Source organism: Rhizomucor pusillus (genome assembly GCF_041956525.1).
Source record: "Rhizomucor pusillus strain CBS 183.67 unplaced genomic scaffold VTP01scaffold_3, whole genome shotgun sequence".
NCBI lineage: Eukaryota > Fungi > Mucoromycota > Mucoromycetes > Mucorales > Lichtheimiaceae > Rhizomucor > Rhizomucor pusillus.
In genome coordinates this window covers 1,425,547-1,446,231 of record NW_027192145.1, presented here as the reverse complement: position 1 = coordinate 1,446,231, position 20,685 = coordinate 1,425,547, and the positions used below count along the sequence as shown (strand labels likewise).

At 43.9% G+C, this 20,685-nt stretch overlaps 9 protein-coding genes across 9 annotated transcripts; 4 read left to right on the top strand and 5 right to left on the bottom strand.

Moving 5' to 3' along the window:
• Positions 1-1,005: 1,005 nt before the first annotated feature.
• VTP01DRAFT_6788 (uncharacterized protein) lies at positions 1,006-5,361 on the bottom strand (the record flags this gene model as incomplete). The annotated part of the gene is made up of 18 exons (XM_069385727.1): positions 1,006-1,131; positions 1,193-1,253; positions 1,310-1,443; positions 1,509-1,667; positions 1,729-1,831; positions 1,891-2,009; positions 2,066-2,203; positions 2,269-2,424; positions 2,479-2,598; positions 2,659-2,773; positions 2,831-3,163; positions 3,222-3,784; positions 3,841-3,987; positions 4,047-4,367; positions 4,432-4,711; positions 4,776-4,996; positions 5,053-5,214; positions 5,278-5,361. 18 exons carry the CDS (start codon positions 5,359-5,361, stop codon positions 1,006-1,008), a joined length of 3,342 nt encoding a protein of 1,113 aa, XP_069243161.1.
• Positions 5,362-5,674: 313 nt separating this feature from the next.
• Positions 5,675-6,397, bottom strand: VTP01DRAFT_6787 (uncharacterized protein; the record flags this gene model as incomplete). The annotated part of the gene is made up of 2 exons (XM_069385726.1): positions 5,675-6,042; positions 6,106-6,397. 2 exons carry the CDS (start codon positions 6,395-6,397, stop codon positions 5,675-5,677), a joined length of 660 nt encoding a protein of 219 aa, XP_069243160.1.
• Positions 6,398-7,648: 1,251 nt separating this feature from the next.
• Positions 7,649-9,122, bottom strand: VTP01DRAFT_6786 (uncharacterized protein; the record flags this gene model as incomplete). Its single annotated transcript, XM_069385725.1, has 3 exons — positions 7,649-8,036; positions 8,333-8,914; positions 9,073-9,122. The coding sequence occupies 3 exons, from the start codon at positions 9,120-9,122 to the stop codon at positions 7,649-7,651; spliced, it is 1,020 nt and encodes a 339-aa protein (XP_069243159.1).
• Positions 9,123-9,526: 404 nt separating this feature from the next.
• On the top strand, positions 9,527-12,496 carry VTP01DRAFT_6785 (uncharacterized protein; the record flags this gene model as incomplete). The annotated part of the gene is made up of 6 exons (XM_069385724.1): positions 9,527-9,735; positions 9,817-9,851; positions 9,907-9,974; positions 10,058-10,431; positions 10,978-11,715; positions 11,842-12,496. The coding sequence occupies 6 exons, from the start codon at positions 9,527-9,529 to the stop codon at positions 12,494-12,496; spliced, it is 2,079 nt and encodes a 692-aa protein (XP_069243158.1).
• Positions 12,497-13,944: 1,448 nt separating this feature from the next.
• Positions 13,945-15,155, top strand: VTP01DRAFT_6784 (uncharacterized protein; the record flags this gene model as incomplete). The annotated part of the gene is made up of 3 exons (XM_069385723.1): positions 13,945-14,670; positions 14,746-14,769; positions 14,835-15,155. The coding sequence occupies 3 exons, from the start codon at positions 13,945-13,947 to the stop codon at positions 15,153-15,155; spliced, it is 1,071 nt and encodes a 356-aa protein (XP_069243157.1).
• A 145-nt stretch (positions 15,156-15,300) lies between these two features.
• Positions 15,301-16,625, bottom strand: VTP01DRAFT_6783 (uncharacterized protein; the record flags this gene model as incomplete). Its single annotated transcript, XM_069385722.1, has 5 exons — positions 15,301-15,603; positions 15,661-15,751; positions 15,824-16,096; positions 16,159-16,448; positions 16,524-16,625. 5 exons carry the CDS (start codon positions 16,623-16,625, stop codon positions 15,301-15,303), a joined length of 1,059 nt encoding a protein of 352 aa, XP_069243156.1.
• Positions 16,626-16,828: 203 nt separating this feature from the next.
• On the top strand, positions 16,829-18,264 carry VTP01DRAFT_6782 (uncharacterized protein; the record flags this gene model as incomplete). Its single annotated transcript, XM_069385721.1, has 6 exons — positions 16,829-16,853; positions 16,917-17,020; positions 17,095-17,367; positions 17,441-17,599; positions 17,680-18,078; positions 18,133-18,264. The coding sequence occupies 6 exons, from the start codon at positions 16,829-16,831 to the stop codon at positions 18,262-18,264; spliced, it is 1,092 nt and encodes a 363-aa protein (XP_069243155.1).
• A 96-nt stretch (positions 18,265-18,360) lies between these two features.
• VTP01DRAFT_6781 (uncharacterized protein) lies at positions 18,361-19,850 on the bottom strand (the record flags this gene model as incomplete). The annotated part of the gene is made up of 7 exons (XM_069385720.1): positions 18,361-18,441; positions 18,498-18,732; positions 18,799-18,868; positions 18,930-19,008; positions 19,078-19,216; positions 19,296-19,490; positions 19,552-19,850. The coding sequence occupies 7 exons, from the start codon at positions 19,848-19,850 to the stop codon at positions 18,361-18,363; spliced, it is 1,098 nt and encodes a 365-aa protein (XP_069243154.1).
• A 387-nt stretch (positions 19,851-20,237) lies between these two features.
• Positions 20,238-20,439, top strand: VTP01DRAFT_6780 (uncharacterized protein; the record flags this gene model as incomplete). The annotated part of the gene is made up of 2 exons (XM_069385719.1): positions 20,238-20,262; positions 20,324-20,439. The coding sequence occupies 2 exons, from the start codon at positions 20,238-20,240 to the stop codon at positions 20,437-20,439; spliced, it is 141 nt and encodes a 46-aa protein (XP_069243153.1).
• Positions 20,440-20,685: the final 246 nt, after the last annotated feature.

Genomic DNA, 20,685 nt, shown 5'->3' with positions numbered 1-20,685 from the left:
ATAAATCACGGAGATTCCATGTCAAGTGTCATTGATCTGGCGGGTCTGGAACCTTACGTGATGTCCAATCTCCCCAATCTCCTTTACTTGGAGTATTGAGATTGCAGCAATATTACAATGAAGATTGGATTATCACCGAGTACGAGGCAGTGCCGTAGCCAGTTATATCTCGAAGATACGAATTGTGTCTGGAAACAAGTCTGGAAAGTGTCTGCTTGAAAAGACCGATAGGCTTGGGACGTGTTGAAACTCTGGCTGGGACGCCTGTAAAAAATGAAAGGGCCCGTTCGAAAACTTTTTCTTCTTTTCTTTGCTGCTCGGGGACAGACGGTGACTTTATACGCATCAAAAGTCAAAGGTATTTGTTGAATGTAGATATAAAGAATCTTCTCTGATCGTTTTTTACGTCTAACTTATCTTTGCTTGAAGGATCCGTATGCCGCCGGGCAGCCTATCCTTGCCGTTGTCTCTGTTCAGGCCACGTTACTTTGCTTTCAAGTCCCTTTTTTGCTGTCTTCCGCCCGTTGAATCTTTGCATATATCTTTTATCTATGTTTTACTTGGAAATCCCGTAACAAAAACGGGTGACGCTTGCATGACTCGCTCTGGTATGTATATTTTATTCGAGGGTCGCCTTTTTGAACTATAGACTAACTCAGAGGAAGCATTTGTGCTGCCGAGATGCTGACGGCGACAACTGCAACAGGGTTTGCTCACGATGGTACGTACTTAAAGGAGGCAACTATTCAAATATCTAATACTAATACCCATTTTCATTTTTGCAGTGACCAAACTTAGTTGTACTTGTCGTTAATTAGCATCTTTGGTACCGCAAATCTTTCCTCAAAATAAAGTATTTAGTATCTATATCTTGTTCGAGAATTTGCAAAGAATTTTATATGACTAACATTTACAACGAGAAACTAAGCTTGTTGGCATCTTTTAAGCATAAAAACATGATAACGATATTTGCTTTACACGCCATTGCTGACAGGGTATATACGTTTATTCTTGGCGTCGTTCAGGGTCGGCAAGGCGATGTACTGTCACATAAGGTCCAGGGGTCATGTTGCTGGCATCTTGAGGCGTGATGAGGATATACTGGGAAGAGTTCTCACCAGCGGAATCCATCTATGACAATAAACTTAGGTATCGATTCAATCAAGCCCGTAAACACAATGAAAGTACGTACCATCATCTTCATACTCTGTTTTCGGTTAACGGCGTCCATGTAAACGTCAAATTCATCCAAGCTACGAGAAATAGAGTTCAAAATGACTTGCATGATATCTACAATACAGATACATACCAGAAAATGGGTGAAGTAATGCCCTGCCACATAGCCAAAAGCAAACTGACTTGTGAAAAGGACTTCTCACCACCAGAAAGAGACTTGGAATCTTTATGACGGGTGCCCTTTTTAAATTGATCACCAGTGGATACCTGCAAGAAAAAAAAGTCATTAGAAAACATGCATCATGTATAGCATTCTATTGCTTGCAACTCACTCGAATTTCCAGTTTCTCCTTCTCATGGTTAAACTTGAGTTGACCATTGTCACCCCGCTTGTGCATGTAATAGGTGAAATAACCACTGGCAGTAATAGAAATAAACATCCTGAATTGTTCCCACCGCTGCAATCGATGCTCCCAAGTCCTTTTGAATAGCTGTTGCAACCGATCTTAGCATATATCCCAGAATAATGACATCGTAGCGTCTTATTTATACCTTGTAAAGCTTCTCCGTGTGCTCAATGTCGACTTTGGCGGTGTTGTATGCATCCGCTGCTTTTTGGAATTCGTTTGCGACATCATCCATAGATCTTCCCGCACTGTACGGATTCTCAAGTTAGGAAGAAACTTCGTCAAAGAAAAATCGCTTTTCATTTACGCTTTTTGATGCTCGTCACGAAGGGCTTCCATAGCCTGCACTTCCTTGAATAGCTGCTCAGGTGTCTTTGTCGTCTCAATTCGAACAGGGAATGCTTCTTGTGCTTCTCGCATCCAAGCCTAGGCAGGGAATTTTAGGAAAAGTACCTCAAATATTTCGATGTTACGGTTACTACCTCCAAAACTCTTTCTTGACGTTGCAATCGGCTTTGAGCCTCCTGCAAACGCACGTTCCGTTCTTCGACCTTCTCGTTAACACGACGCATCTTAGCGATGAGTCTTTGTCGCTTCTCTTCCTGCTCTTGGATACGTTGCTATGTTTTGCAGAAGAGAGTCAGTCATTATCCAATGCACCATGGCTATCATCAACCATATCTACCTCAAATTCTGCCAGTCTGCCAGCCTTCTGTTCATCTTGTTCGTCGAATTCCCGTAATTTTTCGATGATTTCCTGCAGTTCTCGTCTGACTTTGGTTTCAGATTGCCTCAAAGCAGCGAAAACACTCCTGTGTTGTTCAGCAGCAGCTTCTTCTTTCTATTTATATAGTTAAAAGGGATTGATCTGATTCTTTGATAATCTGTAACTTGCCTGTTTCTCATCATAGTAAGCTTGGACATTTACGGGTTCCTCTTCTTTCATTGCATCTTCAAGACGCGAAATTTCACGGGTGCAACGACCAATTTCGGCGAAAAGAGTGTTTTGCGTATTCTTTTTGCATGGATATTAATACCCAAAGTAGACACTTATTTAGGAGTCCCATATACTTACATCTATAGCAGATAACTGGCGCTGAAGAGCTAATCTTTCATATTTGAGCTTTTCATCCTTATCAGCGAGCTCGCTAATTTCTTGCGCGATCCTTTTGAGCTCCTTTTCCGCTTCCCTATGATTGTTTAAGTCATTCCATAACTAAACAGATGAGCAAATACCCGCAACTTACTGAATCTCCGGTTCGATATCCTTTGTCAAACGTGGAGGACCTCTGTACGGATTCATCGACTCAGATCGCATACCCTGAGCTGCACCAACTTGAACGCAGGACGAAGTATAGCATGTTTTGACATTGTGTGGTCTATTGTACATGACCTTGTTGGCTTCCTCACGATCCTCCATCAATATAGTCTTTTCAATATCGCTTGAGATAATCAGTTGTCGCTTAACCCACTCGTTGTCGAACTCGAGAGCACGCAAAATGGTGAGATACTTTTCGTCAGGCTCTCCTTCTTCGTAAGAGAAAAGGTCGTACTTGGCGACTATCACAGGAGTCCTCTCCCTAATGCCATGGTCAGTTGCCAGTTTGTATGAGCAAAAAGATGCGTGGATTAGCCTACAGTTTGTTTCGTTGAAGGATCCTAGTCAGGAGCTGGCGATCTGCGAAATTCTCTACGATGAAAGCATTCAGCTGTTTGTTGAGCACAATTTCCAGGACTGCCGTGTACTGAGGATATTTAAGCTTGAGATAGCTACCGATGGGACCAACAGGCGTGCGACCGCGCCATCGAGTTTCAGATGCTATCTCCCGCAATACTTCAGGCATATTGAAACCATATGCCTTGAGTCCATTGGCCTTCTGTGCTTGCAATTCATGAAGTCTCCTTTTGATATGGCTGTCACGGCTTCTGAGGATTTGCAGCTTCTTTTCGATCTCTTCAAGGTCACCCTTCTTTTCTGTATACTCTGCCATCAAACGAGACCTTCGTTCAAGATCTGCTTTCTGCTGAGCTTCCTTTTCGTTCTTCTTTTCGGTCAGACGCTCAATTTTCTCTTTAAGCTCCCGCTTCTTCGTCTGAGTGCTGGATTCAAGCTTCGCATTTTCTGCAGCTATGAGTTGTTCATATTTTGCGATTTGTTGTCTGGCTGCTTTGAATTTGGCGTTCGTATCACTCGTATCTGCCTTTACAGAAATATTGGTATTTGCAGTGTAAATGGGCACAAAAAATGGATACTTACGTGAATCGTTTTTAGCTCCATTTCTTTCGCAACCTTTTCCCGTTCTACAGCATTTCGAGCTTCTTCCGATGGATTCAGACTTTGCTTATAACTGTCACGTTCTGCCTCGATCGCTTTGATCTGATCTGCAACTACCGCAATTTCGCCCTAGATTCATACAAAAGTCAATTCTGTTATTATTATGAGAAATTACAAAATTTGCATACTTCAAATGTTTTATAAGTCTCTTGAGCCGCGCGGACGTGCTGTTCTGCGACTTCAACGTCCTTCTTCAATTTTTCCACTTCCTTTTCTTTGCCGATAATTTGCGCCCATGCCATTTCCTCTTGTTTTTTATCGATGTTGACATCGATTTCCTGTGCTTCCAACAACTGCTTGTAACGTGCCTCGGCTTCTTTCAGTTTCTTTTGTCGATCCGGCAAGATATCTTTCTGCCGATCAATGTGGCTCTTCATCATGTCAAGATGTTCCCGGAACTCAGCGTATCTTTCTGCGAGAAAACCGAGCTGAGTACCACGCATGAAAAGCTATACGGGTTGTAGCTCAGAGAGATTTGCCTTATTATTGAATATCAAAACCAAGATGGTTTACCTGATACTTCTCGTGCGACGAGCTAGCATTCAGAAATTGTCGTGCGTTATCTTGAGAGAGCATGGTTAATGGATTGTCGACTTGGATAGACATGTGATCGCAGATTGCAATCAACTCTTCACGTTTGGTAGAGATAATCTTTCCGGATGAGCTCTTAATTTTGTAACCGCCGCTACCATCACGAAGTAACTTTCTTTCAATCTGGATAATGTCGCCGTATACATCGTTTTTGTACGCATCCGGGCCTTTGTTTGTCAGATGTACAACGGCCAAAGCAGCACTGCCGCGACGATAGTTGTGAGTCCCTGCAACAGAGAATCGATAATATAGAGCAATCGACTTACTTTGAGCCTTCACGAATGAGTGAACTCAAGTTTTTACCACGATTAGTAGATGTAGCCTTGGCACCAAGCGCGATGGTGATAGCAGTCAAGATGGCACTTTTACCACTGCCGTTGTGACCGATAACAAAGTTGATTTTTGGTCCAAAATCGACTTTTAGGTACTTGTGGCACATGAAATTCACGACTTCCACGCGCGATATAGTGCCATGCTCAGAGATATCCTGATAATACATTCGTTTAGAAGATAATGAAACGTACAGCTGGTCTTTTTTCTCACCATTTGCTTGTGTGTGTTTGCTGAACCGGAAGCAGAGGCAGAAGCGCGACGCGACGCCGGTTCGTTATCAATCTCGAGATCTTCGTACTCGGATTGCTCATCGGCACTTGCTTCGTTGGATTCTTCCAATCGACGGACCTTTTTACGAGCAAACTTTACATTCTGTCAAGAAATGTCAACTATCATTAGTCTCATCCTGCTGCTCCGTTGATTGCCCTCTCTTACCAAATCTTCCGTAGTTTGAGGTGTTGCAATGGAGTCGTCTGACTCGTCGGAAGGCGTCAGGCGCCGTTTTCGAGATTGCGCCATTTGCAGACGAGTTTCGAGGAGCAGACAATAATGGAAAATCGCGCCCAAGACGCGGCGCGACGGGGTTCCTTTCACCTTAAAATGGAGAACATTCCTTCAAATACTGTTTGATCCTAGGGCACATCCAAGACGTCACTCAGGAGAAAGAGTATGTGATATAATACTCACTAGATTCGTCTTCTTAATAAGATATCAAAAAAGTATTTTATTACTTCACCTTTCCACATTGGTCAGGCACACACACATCATGTAGTTACAAACGTAAGAAAAAGAAAGCAAAGGAAACATAAATGTAATATATATAGTATTTGAATTAGAATGCATGAGCAATGGTAAGAGCTACTACACCCAAGGCAGCGATAGCTTGGTTGGAGGAAAGGCGCACGGCAGCGGAGGCAGGATTTGCAGAAGCGTTGGCTGCAGCAGCATTTGCAGAGTTGCTTCCAGAGCTTGATCCAGAGGAGGAAGAGGCTGGAGCTGCAGCTGGAGAGGCACCATTTGCAGAAGGAGCAGATGAGCCAGAAGAAGAAGCAGCACCAGACGGAGAGGCACTCGAAGAGCTGTTACCGGCTGCAACAGGGTTTCCACCAGTGAGGGATGCAAAGCCGCCGCCAGTGCAGCCTTCCAGGGAAAAGTGGCCGGTAAATGCAAGATCAGGCGAAGTACCCAATTCAAGGGCATCTATTTATATTAAGTGAGGAAAAAAAAAAGAAATGAATACTGTGTAATGTAATATATACTTACACTGGTCGCCGTTCTCACAATCGTAGGGTACATCCCATTCATACTTTCCATCAGCTGCATTGATATCGCGGGCAATGGTTGCGATAGGTTGGAGAGCATTTGCGTCGCCCTTCGCCAAAACTATCTGCGAGATCTTTGGAACAGTAGGCTTGGTCCAAGAGATAACAGCCTTTGAGCCTGCTTGGTACTTTGTACCTGTCAGCGGTGCAGTGATACTGACAGGAGGCTGTTGCTGAGCAGAAGCCAATGCAATAATGGTAGAAACGAAAGCGGCAGTGCTAAAGAACTTCATTATGTATGTAGTATTAATATGTAAAACAGCAGAAATAAAGAAGTGTTTATAAAAAATTGGAGAGTGTTAACACTTGAGCAGCAGCTTATATAGCTTGCCTCGTTAAGTTTGCAAGGAGAGACGTATATTGTGCAATGCAGAGATATTTGGTGACATCAAAAAAGCAAGGGGGCGTGAGCAAAGCTTGCTTTTGCTTTGCAGTCCATAATATGATAGATATGCTTCTCCTGGAAGTACACGATTGTCAGACACTCCCTCCTCTGTTTACCCCCTTCCTGTTCCAAGAAGAAACTGATAGGCAGACAGACAGACATACATACACAACGGAAACTGTATGTGCATGTCTTATTTCCTGGATATGCAAACATTTAGTAAATCTGGACCCGCATTGGGGCTGCTTGTTGCAAGCAAGGCTTGTATATGGCCACCGCTATACAGCTTAATACCCAAAGCCTCCAATTTATGATTAAATAGAGGAGATTTGAATAGGGAGTCCTTAATTCTAAAAGGATTAGGGTGCTATTAGGAAAGATGCACGTTCACTTTGCTACAGTTTGCACACTCCAGCGAGACCCCTAATCCTCGCGAGCCATCGGAAGTAGCTATAACGAAGGGATTACCAGTGCCCCTACTTGGATGCACGTAAGATCATACACCACATACATAGTTTACAATTTCTCGTGCATAGACTTCATTTGAGAAACTTTGAGCTGTTTACAATGGCATGCAAAAATTGGAGAAGATCAGCATTTGCAAATCTAATTTGAGAGTAAAATGCTCGCGATTTCAGTTTTGACAAGCAACATCTGGTATTGTTTCCCCTTTTGCGTTAGCACAAGCAAGAGATGGGAGCTTACCAGGAGTGGCCATGGTTGTTGTTTGCAAGGAAAAGTGCTCCGTTTCGTTTGCAGACCAAAAGATAGGGGAGGACAGAGTCTTTGCCGCCTAACACTTGAAAACACTGAACATATCCCGCGGCAAGCAGAACCCTTTACGTTTTTGTGGAAAATCCACTAGCCAGAAGCAAAGACACGCATGAGCTTCCCGCATCACAATACGCCATCAAACATTTCTGCATTGACGCCAATTGTCGATCTCTAACTGGTCGGAGAAAAAGGCAAACATCAATCGATCAATACAATATATTACAACAGCAAGTGACAAGAAAACAATAAGAGGAAAAGCAGCGAGGGGCATTCTAGTAGGACGAGCCGAGACGCACTAAGCAGAAGCAAACAACAAAATGGATCGTTAGAAAGCAGTTTGCAATATTTCTTTCCTTTGATACTTGCGGTAAAAATTGAAAGAGACTGCAAGCACCAGCAATATGCATAAAACCGTGGGTCCAACGCGATCGTCGTAAGGTGCAGCTTCACGCTTGCGTATCTTGGACGCACGCCAGTGAAAGGTATACAGTGCATACAGCATGACGAACATTGCCGTTAGAGTGAAAAGACTGGCCGAGATTCGGCTAATTCGATCGCCAAAGTTAAGGAGCCCTAACGCAAGACCGCCGAGAACGACAGTGAAGTTGAGCCAGGATAGGAATGTACGTTCGTTTGCGAAAAAGACTTTCGGCTCCACTCTCACTGGCAAAGCAATGCGCTTGCCACTCGCCGGTTCGAGCACATTCGTTGAGCTGCTTGACATTGCAAGTCGAAGAAAAAAGCAACAAAAACCGGAGTCTTCTAACCAAATTCGGACACTGCTTTTGGGAAATCATGCAAATGATGGCCAATGGGTAAAAACCCGTAAAAAAGCTTCTTATCCCTCTTGAGCATGAATTATCTTCGAATGATTAGTGGCTACACTAGTCCAAATAAATATATTATGTTACTGGATGACAAGATGTAAAGTGATGGAATATTTCTTCTCGTGATCTCTCGCCTGTTGCAGCAAATATCCGAGAACCAAGGATGGTATCGTAAATATTACCAGCATAAATACACCTGAAAGAACCCTTGTTGTGTGTGATCCATACTTAGTATTGCATGGAAGGTGTACGGGGCAACAATGTCATTTGCATAATGGCAAGCAATAAGAAATATATCACCCAGTAGTGTCCATTTGTCCTTCGGTGTCTGTAGTGCGCACAGTACGCAAAAGACAGAGTCTATGTAGAATGTAAGGGTTGGATGCTTGCCCCAGAGCCCGGTGCCTCCGACAACGACTTTGCTGGATGGATCAAGTAGGAGATCAGAGTTGTGCACAGACCAGTCGACGATAAAGTGGGAGAAAGATGCGACGAAACCAGGGATAGACGATCCAGTACCGAAAGCATAGAGTGCTGAAATCACCAATGAACTGAGGAGACTGTGGCTGTAGCTACAATGGATATCGACACCTAGAATGCCTGCATTATCGCTTTTGGAGAATTTCTCAACACCGAACAGAGGAAGTACACCAAAGGTAAGGTCCAGGACAGTCACGCCAAAGTCAGAACGTACGGAGAAATCCTTGGATACCGATCGTGATATATGGTGATTGGAGTGAAGTGACCAGCAAACATTGTAGACGCTGCGAGTGAACAAGATTGCAAGGCATATTTACAAAGTCCATGATCTCTATATATACCCAACAGGGTCTTGTTTTGCTGACTAATGCTATTGGTCCCTCAGAGACATTATGCAATTCCTTCGACGTGTCATTTCCTTTAATGTAAGCTTTTGCGTGACAATACTTTTCTTTTGAAAGCCAAGGATAGCGCAATACGTGCAGTAGCCATGAAGATCAGAGCTCTGTCACAACTTCAGCCGAGACTATTTTTTGCGCATACCCAGAGAAATCATTAGCGCTTATTCAAATTAATGTTTTGCATATTACCAAAAAAGCATTTTTTCATGAAGATGGCAATGGGAATATATATGATGAAGACGGAAAAGATATTACAATGCTGGAAATGGAAGTCGACGATGAGATGTATCCAATCGAGAATATCACTGATTACAGCCAATATCATGACCTGAAACCACCTGAAAAGATGAACATCATAAAAAAAAAAGGAGGATGTGCAAGACAAAGCTTTTGTCAACAGCAATGATGGATCGCAAAAGAATGGGCGCGGTTCATACAAGCACTTTAAGGATACGGAAAAGAAACAGCTTTTTCTTTCTTGTGTACGAGAAAGGTATGACAGCCCGAGCTGCTGCGTTGCAACTCCACATCAACCCTCGTACGACACAGAGTTGGGTTACAAAAGATCAAGACCCTCAAGATGAAATACAAAGGAGAAGTGGAAGTGATAGACCTCCAGGAAGGCCTGAAAAATTAGGTGCAGAGCATGAGAAGTTCCTGGTAGACTTGGTAGACGAAAATCCTTCCCTAGTTTTGGATCAAATGTTGAAACAACTGACGATCAATTTGCCGGGCTCGAGATAAAGAATCAGCCTGAAGAGAGCGCATTTTCGCTCAGTTGATAGAAATAGTCCCGAGAAAATTGAAGCACGATACCTGGGTGAATAGATGGATGGGCACTGATTTGGACTACACTAACAATTGTGTGTTTATAGACGAAGCCGCATTCCACTTCAACCTGAAGCGTTCCTTTGCATGGTCGAAGAAAGGAACATCCGCAACGGTCAAAGTGCCAAAGAGAAGAGCAAAAACGACAACCATTCTCGGTGCGATATCTCCTTATGGTATTGTGAATATATCTGTCAGGCGACCGAGAGCAACTGCTCCTTCAAAAAAAAAAAAGAAAAAACGGCCGGCAGTAGCAAAACCGTGGCAACCAACAGCAGCAGCAAAGGCGCTACAGTTACAGGGCACTACTTCAATTTTATTGCTAGCACCTTAGATGTAATGGATCAGCACGAAGAATTCACAAGCCATTACCTTGTCATGGATAATGCACCTATCCGCATGCACGCTGACATCGAAAAATACACCGACAAACGTGGATATCGTTGTGTTTATCTTCCTCCGTATTCGCCAGAGCTGAATCTATCGAACAATTTTGGTCTGTGTGCAAGAGCAAATGGGAAGAGAAGAATTGTTAGAGGAGGAAACCTTGACCAGCAGAATCGGCCTTGCCTGTAATCAGAATCCTCCTCAGTGATCTTAAAGGATTTTGTAGATATTCTGTTTCCAAGTTTGATGACTGTTTAATAAGAGACCAATTTAATATGTAATAAAAAATCATTTGCACATTTCGCGTATTTTGTACTGCGTTAATCTTTTATAAACGCTTGCGAATATTTTTTTGGAGGTCTGCGTAACTTTAATTTGATGCTCCGCAATTTGTTTTTTTGGGTATGCGCAAAACATTTCCGGAAAAAGTGTACAATTACACTTTTTCCCAAAAGTAATGTCGCATTTTGTGAAATTTTATACACCAAAACGACAAATTGCAGCGACATTTCAATTTTTGGAAAAAGTGTATTACTAATGCGTACTTCCGATAGTTCCATTATACTGTAGACCATTTTCATATAATTGTTTTTGACCAATAAACGCACGTTCTCAATGTCCCAAGCCAATGAGAATAATCTTAGGCATCTGAAATTTATTTCTGTGGTGCAATGTCGACTCCCCTGTCTGTCATTACCCTTTGAACCTTAGTTGACCGCGCTATCTCAAAGAACTTTTCGCGCCCCGCCCCCGGCTTCACCATTGTTAGCTGTGAACGCGCGTGTGTCCGTTGCTCCACGCTACTCGCGCACGACACCGGTCTGTGAGCCCCTGCGCAGACTCGTAGCTCTCGAGGCGCCAAGAATTCGACTCCATGGTGTCATTCTGCAGGAAACGATCCTCGATGGAAGGCCTGCTTGGACCGTCAAGCTAGATCGATTGCCCGATCAACCCTTTAATCTTCTGGGAGCTTGCCTTCGTTTTGAGGGACGACGCACTCCAGGTCGCCGTGCTCCCGCTGGAAACGTCTCTGTCGCGGCCGAGTCTGGTGAAGAAGATCCAGACCATATGGATGATGCGCTTCCTCTTCTCGGCGAGCCGCTTCCCGATCAGGAGGAAGAGATGGACCTCTGCTGGCAGGAAGGCGAGATTACTATCGACGTCCGTATCGTTAAGCCTAACGAGGCTTTCCAAGGTCGTGCGCAGCTGCATATCTCAGCAAAGGAATATGCGTCTCCTGCGATGTACTTTCTGCGATTCATTCCAGAAATACATATACAAGAAGTCGTGATTCCAGCATTCAATGAGCATGCAGTTTCTGTCATGGCAAACTTTGAACCTGTCACGTACTCTGAGTACTTGGTTTGGATAAGTTTGTTCATTTTGATGATGACAGTTCGAGTCGATAACTATAAGACCTACTGGCATGAGGGTCCATTAGCAAGTCTACTGCGTATCGACTTCAGACAGTACATGACCAGACAAAGATTCGACTTAATCATGCAAATGCATATTTTTGCCGGTCTGATGCAGCTAGGTAATCTTTTTCTTATGTGAAGTGATTGTATGTTGTCAATCCAACTATGTTTCATTAGAAGCGAAGAGGAACCTTTCTATCAATTGCGAGATTTCATCAAAATCTATAATGACAATTTTGCCGATGCTTTGACTCCAGGCAGATATCGTTGCTTTGATGAAAGTATGTGCCAATGGCTGGGGAAGAGAATGCCCGTCTTGAAAAAGGTGGCCCGTAAGCCTCATCCGGTCGACCAAGAGTATAAAACTCTAGCTGATGCGGCAACAAACTGCATCATTCGCGTTGATGCCATTGATGTCAATGGAGATACTGTGCCGCGAGAGTTTGACGATATTTTCAGCATGAAAACCGTTGTCTCGGTCGCCAAGCTTACAAAGCCTTGGTTTTATTCTGGCAGAACCAGTAATTGCAGATTCGTGGTTTGGATCACCAACGATGGGACGAGAACTGAAAGCATTAGGCTTGTATTCCATTATGCAAGTGAAAACAAGGAGATATTGGCCAAGAGGAATGCCGGGAACGATATCCTAAACAATCCGGGATCGACATTTGACAGCTTTGTTTGCAGCAAGTCTACCGTGGACGATGTTTATGTAACAGCATTGTGCGATCGTCAGTCAAAGGTTGTAATAAGCAATTGCAGTGTTACGACGCATAGTGACCAAGAGATAAAACGATATCTGCCGAAAAGCGGTCTGAACACAATGAAATGACCAATTGTGTTCGATGAGAACGAAGCAAACAAAGGTAGATATAAACTGTAAAGGTAACGAGAGTCTATACAAATAATAATCTTTCGTGTGTCACAGGTGCCGTCGTCATCGCAAACAATAGACGGGACAGTCTGACTTCGTTCCATGATGTAGTGCGGTCTTATAGATGGGAAGTCAGAGTTTTGGCATTCCTTCGGCTATTGCAGAAGCCAACGCATTTTCTGCATGCACTCTTTTCGCTCTTGACGGGCCTGACATCCTTCATGGGGATTTCAGATATAGGTTGGGCATGACATTACTTTCGCATGCCCATGCCCTTCAGCAAGGCTAATAACCGGCGCCAGATATCAGAACAGATCCAAGAGTGGCCGAATTGATCACAAACGTGTCTCTTTGGGCCAAAACAAGATAGGCCATTATCGAAAGCATATCTGTCTTGAGCTTGGATGCCGCAAGAAATCTTCGCTCGGGTGGCTCCGACATGGTCTTTTGTCGAGAATATATGGACTAGCGCTTACTAGATCAAGGCAAAAGGCCTTAGTATATAAAAAAGTACAAATTCTAAAGCGTCGTTTCTAAAAATGTCGTTTGTTTTCGTCGAGAAAAACCTTTGTTTGGGAAGAGTCTTTGCGCTTCATTAATGGAGCGCTCGAAAATTCCGCAAACTTGGCATCTTTCACCGGCTGCAACTCGAAGTGTATCCGTCCCCATGTGTAGAGATTATTTTTCTAGATACTACAGTGCAATTCTTTTATACTTTATAAGATGTTTTATTATCAGTAATATTGAGGGAGCTGCATGCATTTGAAGTCGATCCATTAATGGACCTGTTGTCAGAATAGTACCCATTAATCATTCAGGGAGGCATCTCAGATTGAGGAAACTAGAAGACGATGGTAGCTCAAAACAGCAGCCTTATATTTCGCACGAAATATCAGATTATGTACTGCATTCTGCTATCTGAGTGACGCATTCCCGAGGAAAAAAAAAGAAGGCAAACAGCAATGATGCTACCAAAGCGGTTCCAGATATGTAAATTCCAACCCGTTAAATTTTTTAAAAGAGCAATGTGAAGGATAAACAACCGCACAATGAAATATTTGTCAACGACGACCAAGCATAATAATACTCAATGTTGTTGGCATGCAAACAAGTGGTCCTCCTTTAGATTCAGATCGTGCATGAAAATGCAGATGCATCTAATCTATAGAAAAATATGTAATCCAGTTTGTATATTTTTGGAATCACTGCCACTGCCCTTTCTTTCTTGACAGCATCAAGTGTTTGCAGGTATAGATCTGGTCAATTTCGAGGAAAGGAACAAAGTATCCGAAGACCAGGTAAATAGAACGGCGGCAAGGCGGCAGATAAAGTGGAGGGTATCACAGGAAGTGACTCATATCGGCTTATCTGAATTTTGATCAATTTTTACCTATTTCTTCAAAAAAATGACAGTTCCTGTGACAGCACCGATGAAGGACATTTTAAAGACACTCGTTCACGATCCAGCCAAATTTACGCCAGAAGATGCCGGCCAAGCTATAAACGAGATCATGAAAGGGTCTGCAACCCACAGCCAAATATCAGCCTTCTTGGTCGCACTTCGATTGCAGCACAAAGACTCTGATCCTGCCATTGTTGCGGCATGCGCAAAGGCAATGCAGAACCATGCTCGTCTTATTCCTTACGAACACTATGAACACTTGGTGGGCAACATTGTTGACATAGTCGGTACTGGCGGCGACGGCCACGATACGTACAATGTATCTACGACAGCATCCATCGTGGCGGCCGGCGCTGGCGCGAAGGTAGCTAAGCATGGCAACAGAGCAGCATCGTCCAAGTCTGGGTCTGCAGATATCATGGAAGCCCACGGATGTCACATTAGCAAAGTAGAACCGGCCCAGGTTCCTCACATTTTGGAACAGACCAACTTTTGCTTCTTGTTTTCTCAGACGTATCATCCAGCCATGAAGCACGTTGCTGCTTTGCGAAAGGAGATTGGTGTGCCGACAGTGTTCAACTTGCTGGGTCCAATGAGCAATCCAGCAAAGCCTTCAAGAGTGGTTGTGGGCGTGCACTCGCCGCAGATCGGCAGTCTCATGGCAAATGCGCTGAAATTGACGGGAATTCAGGAAATTCTTGTTGTGTGCGGTGCTGAAAAACTTGATGAGGTAAAAATACAAGCAAGATGATTGGAATTTTTACTCGTATCATTCTGTGTATACTGACGCGGCTTGCAATTGTAGATTAGTCCCGCAGGAGAGACTCATGTTTGTATCACCTAGCGAGACTTTGTGACTTTTGACCTTTTTGCTAACTGCTGGTTCTGTTCTAGTACTGGAGAGTGCAAGGTGGAGGCGAGATACTGACTGGTACTTTACATCCTACTCGTGACTTTGGACTGCCTACACATCCACTGTCAGAAGTCAAGGGCGGCGACGGAGCGCACAATGCTGAAATCCTTAGAAAATTGCTGAACGACGAATTGCCCGAGAACGACTCCATACTGGATTTTGTACTACTGAACGCAGCAGCGCTGCTGGTGGTCGGCGGCATCGCTACCGATTTCAAGGATGGTATCGCGAAAGCCCGAGAATCTATACGCAGTGGTAGCGCCAACAGGGTCCTGGCGGCCTTCAGAGCCATGACACAATAACATTCTGTTTCTTGCACATAATGCTACACTGCACCTGTTCTTTCGTTCGTCTCCTCTCCATCCATCCCCGTTCCAAAGCACTGTGTAATGTAGATACATCGATAATGGGCGATACCCGGCATTAAAAGTCACAACGTTATGTACATTACGGATCACAATGCTGTAAAAAATTACACAGTAATGCCGTGGTGTTTTCTCGCGCTGCGAGGATGTTCTGCTTTTGATCAGTCTCCAGGTAGCTGATCTCATCCTGCAATGAGTTGATAAAGTCGAGTATAGTGCTTCTAGGGGTTAGAGGCGGGCATGCAATGTTGCGGATATTGTCTTGAGAATGCAGCTGTCGAAGAAATTGAGCAACCAGCCGTTCATTTAGCCCATAAACATGGAGGGTATCTGTGCCGTTGTTCCGGACAACAACGATTCGCCGATCTGTTGCTAGTAGAATGCGCTATATCTTGCTGTTAGCAGAAGCTGAAATGATAGGAACGACCGAGCAAGCACGAACCTCATCCTCTGGCAAGATGTCAAGAAATGACAGATCAGGGTCAACCGCCTGCACTTTTGCATGAAAAGGATAGAATATTGGTAATGCGTCACTATTTTTACAAAAATAAAGAGTTGTCTTTGTAAACCTTCGGCATCATTTGACATTCTTGCTGTCTCGTTACCTTGATAATATACGGTCCACGGAATCCTCCCATGTCACGTTGTACATGTTTGTTGCATGCCATGCCTCCTCATACCTATCGACGTAGTGGCATGCCGCTCCCAGACCTCTTTGCATGCCTTCAACAGACACATCATTTAGCAAAGTAAACGCTGCGTAGAGAACGGTCGACTGTCCCGGAGGTACATCGTAGAGAGCATTGCGACATATTTCGCTTGGTAAAGGGTATAGATCATTTGAAGTCGGATGGATATGAACTTGTGCTAATGCGACACTTTTTTGGGCAGACTTAGAATTCAACTCTGAGAAAACACATTCCAAACCCTAGCGAGTCACCTAGATTCATTTTCTGCCGTCAATTGTAAGCAGACCCTGGTATCATCTATGACACACGCTACGCAGGATGTGATTTGCACAGACGCTGCAGCAACCGAAGAGGAGGAGGATTGTGTATCTTTGCTTGTCGATGGTGTAGGCTGTTGCGATATGAGCGGAACCAGCCCTGGTGGAGGGTCTAGTCGTACACGTTTTCGTTGTTTAAACATGGGATCGAGCGCAAACGCGTCTGCGAGTTCGTTTTGAAATATGCCCCTTGAATCCAACAAGACAGCTCGCTTCCTGCTAATCTAAAACGGGGGGATCAGGATTGGGAGATCAGCTCTCCAAAATCCGTGCAACACGGACGTCCAACAAGCTCATACATTGCGCTTTGTGCGCCTTAGTTGACTGCGTGCTTCAAGCAGACGTGTGTTGAGGATCTCTAGAGCCTTCTGAAGGCTGTCTTCCTTGCTACTGCTGTTCATGGCGGGAAAAGTGGAGAAAACGTCAGGGTCCAACGGCGGTGGAACGAGGCCCCGCGGAAACAATTATGTTGAGCGAAGCTTTTCCAATGCCGCGAGCAGCTATTTAACCCGCCACTTTCACCTTGTCCCGTTTCCTCATCATCTCGTTAACTTACCTTCCTTTTTATTGCTTCTCTTCATATTAATCTTCTTTATACTATACCATGAAAGCTCTTATTCTTGTTGGAGGTATGGTGTGGAGACTTGCACTTTAGACAACAGAGCTGTTGCTAAGTTCATCTCGCTACCAAGGCTTCGGCACGCGACTTCGTCCCCTCACACTCACCTTACCCAAACCACTTGTCGAGTTCGCCAACAAGCCAATGATCTTGCACCAGATTGAAAATTTGGCTAAGGTGGGTAGATGGCGCGTCATCTGATGAAACCCTGGACTTTGGTTTCTCAAACTGACAGGAATTTTGTAATGTAGGCTGGTGTCACAGATATCGTTCTTGCGGTCAACTACAGACCAGAAGTAATGGTATCCACTCTTAAGCAATATGAAAAAGAATTCAATGTCTCCATCACCTTCTCTGTGGAAACCGAGCCTCTTGGTACCGCCGGTCCTCTAGCTCTTGCCAGGGAGATTCTGGCCAAGGACGATAGCCCGTTCTTCGTTTTGAACAGCGATATCATCTGCGACTATCCATTCGAACAGCTCAGAGATTTCCATCTTAGCCATGGTAACGAAGGTACCATTGTGGTAAGTAAAAAAAAAAAAGATGGACATTCTAGCTTTTGCACATGCGGGTATTCACCACCTAGCGATTTGCTAGGTCACTAAAGTCGATGATCCTTCAAAATACGGTGTCATTGTCAACAAGCCGGACAGCACCAAGATCGAACGCTTTGTAGAGAAGCCCAAGGAGTTTATCAGCAACAAGATCAATGCTGGTATCTACGTCTTGAGTCCTCGGATATTAGACCGTATCGAGGTAAGACAAGGAACAACTTTTAACGAGTCAAACTAGAATTTTGACTGCAACTGCTGACATGACTTTGTCATTCATTCTAGTTGAAACCAACCTCGATTGAGAAGGAAGTCTTTCCATTCGTCGCGCAGGATGGTCAGTTGCATACCTTTGATTTGGAAGGTTTCTGGATGGATGTCGGTCAACCCAAGGACTTCCTGACTGGCACATGCCTGTATTTGAGCCATCTTGCAAAGAAACAGCCTGAAGCGCTTGCCAACCCAATGTTGGACTACGTGCACAAGGGCAATGTGATGGTTCACCCGACAGCCAAGATCGGAAAGGATTGCCGCATTGGTCCGAATGTTGTTATTGGTCCCAACGTCGAAGTGGGCGATGGTGTACGCCTGCAACGCTGCGTTATTCTCGAAGGAGCCAAGATCAAGGACTTTGCTTGGGTACATTCTAGCATTGTTGGTTGGCACTCGTCCGTTGGCCGATGGGTAAGCGTCTAGAAATTCAGAACGCTTTCTTTCATGCTAAAATATTTCTTTTAGTCGCGTTTGGAAGGCTGCTCTGTGTTGGGTGATGATGTGACTATCAGTGATGAAATTTATGTCAATGGTGGTTCCATTCTCCCACACAAAGGTATCTCTGCTAACATTACTGAACCACGCATTATCATGTAAATATTACGTGAAGAAATATAATACTACTTGTTAGATTGTTATGCTATATTTTGTCGTCATGGTATGCTGCGAATGGTGCTAATTGAAATGATAAAGTTACTGCATGTATGGTTTGAGCCAAGGATGATTTTCAATGTCGGAAAGGCGTGGACGTTTGCGTGGGTTATGTTGCAGGATCTGTATCCATATCAATTGTCAGCATGCCAAGATATCTTTGTACAATTTACACATACTCTGGATATAAAATGCTGGGCGTTCATGCTGATATTGCTGGGAAAACGGTATTTGAGCTTCAATATTTTGTTGTATGTTTCGACATATCCATTGAGATCTTCAAACGGCGGTCTGCCGGCTAGCAGTTCATATGCCAGCACGCCTATTGCCCAAATATCAACCTTTTCGTCATGCGGTTTGTTTTCGATCATTTCTGGTGGTAAATAATCGAGTGTGCCGCAGAATGTGTTTCTCCTACATTAGCATATTTTCTTCCAGTGTCATGCAAATGTATATGATCGATGCAGTTGCTGTTTTTACCTTGGCCGCCGATCATGCACAGCCCATCCAAAGTCTGCTAGCTTTAACGTCCCATTCTCTCCAATGAGAACTAGGAATTATATTGGTTAGCTGATATATTCTATGCATTCAGTAATGAATGATACCGGTACCATTTTCAGGTTTGATGTCACGATGAATTACATGTAGATTGTGAAGATACCGCAGGGCTCGCACTACCTGAGCCACGTACTGCATGAAAGCATTACTCAATAAGTATATGTTCCTACTTTTACGTATTACGTATATCCAAGATCTCACCTTTGCTGCAACGTCTTCAGGAAGCGGACCTTCCTTTCGCACACGCTCGTAAAGCTCTCCCTGAGAAGCATATTCCAATACAATGTAGACATGGTCACCATCGTGGAAATATCCATACAGACGGAGGATATTTGGATGTCTATAGTTTCTAACATCAGCACACTATCGAACTTACCAAGCAATAAGATACGATGTCATTGACGCAATGACGAACTTGCCTCAAATGACCATGAATTTCGATTTCTCTTTTGAGAAAAGGTATTACGCGTGCTTTTTCGATTTCATCCTTCTTAACGATCTTGAGAGCCACTATTTGTTGACTGTTCTTTTCACGTGCTATGTAAACGCTCCCAAACCGACCGGTACCGAGATGCTTGCCGACATCGAAATCTTTTGTGCTCCATTCTTTGGTTCTATTGCAATATGTCAGCCAATAGAAAAATGTAAGAGATGCGTGTTTGTGGATATACAAACCTATCGAGTGAGGATTGAGTATGCTCAGTATCCGGGTCAATTGGCGCCACTTCCACGTTGACACCATGGTATCTTCTCACAGCGGGCGAGTTCATATAGTCGTCAGATTCATTTTCTTGCTGCGCAAGCTGGTGGAAGTAATAGGCGCGTCGTTGACGTGAATAGCCATCGAGATTGTGGAAACCTTTGCCAGGTTGCGATGCAACGAACGTTCGTCGCGGCGTGTAGTCAACATACGCAGACAAAGGCGCTGGTGTCATGGGAGAGTCGAGATCAGCGTCATTTTGTGAGATCGTCATGAAGGGATAAAGGGCAACAGATTATAATGCGGCATCATCAGCAAAAGCGTAGCTTCAACTCCGTCCGTATCAACACGAACAAAGGTCTGCATTCTTGATTTTTGCTGCCAGACTAAGTGCATACTGTCAAAACAAGCTGTCTATATGGAAAGATGACGACAATATCAACTGGTTGGGCCGCTGAAAAATGACGATGGCTTTACCCGAGATTCTGGTAATTTTCGATCGGGATGCTGACTCGAGCTTACAGCATGCCCTATTTGTTTCTTGCTTTAACAAAAGCTGTTTAAATTGCGATTTCCATTCTGCTCTTTCTTTCCTACTTTTGCAAATATGATTCGATTGATCGTTGCTTTACATGCTATACTTTGGTTTTGCTTTGTCACAATGGCAAACAGTGCTGTCGTACCAGGTAGCCCAGGCGAAAAACTGACTCTAGCATTCGATTGATTCACAAATGTGAATATCTTTAGAGGCTGGTAGACAATGTTTCACAGGACTCGATGATTGTCCAGACGGCGAGACGTGTATTCCAGAAGGAAGCAACTATGGCCATTGTGGTGTACAGCCGACAACGTCAGAGCAATAATTAACACCCATCTACCTTCTGTGCAATAACTTTTAAATACATGTCCTATTACCTTACTACGATAAATGGATGAGAATGTTATTATTTCATTTGCAACCAGTTTATTTTTCATAAAGCATCTTTGTTCCTGAAACAAGCTATGACGTGAAAAGGGATGTTTACAAGCGTGGCACCATCTCGTGGATGAATATAATATGTATTACAAATTTGTCCAAGTAAATTGCCGCTGAGGTAGATACGCACGAG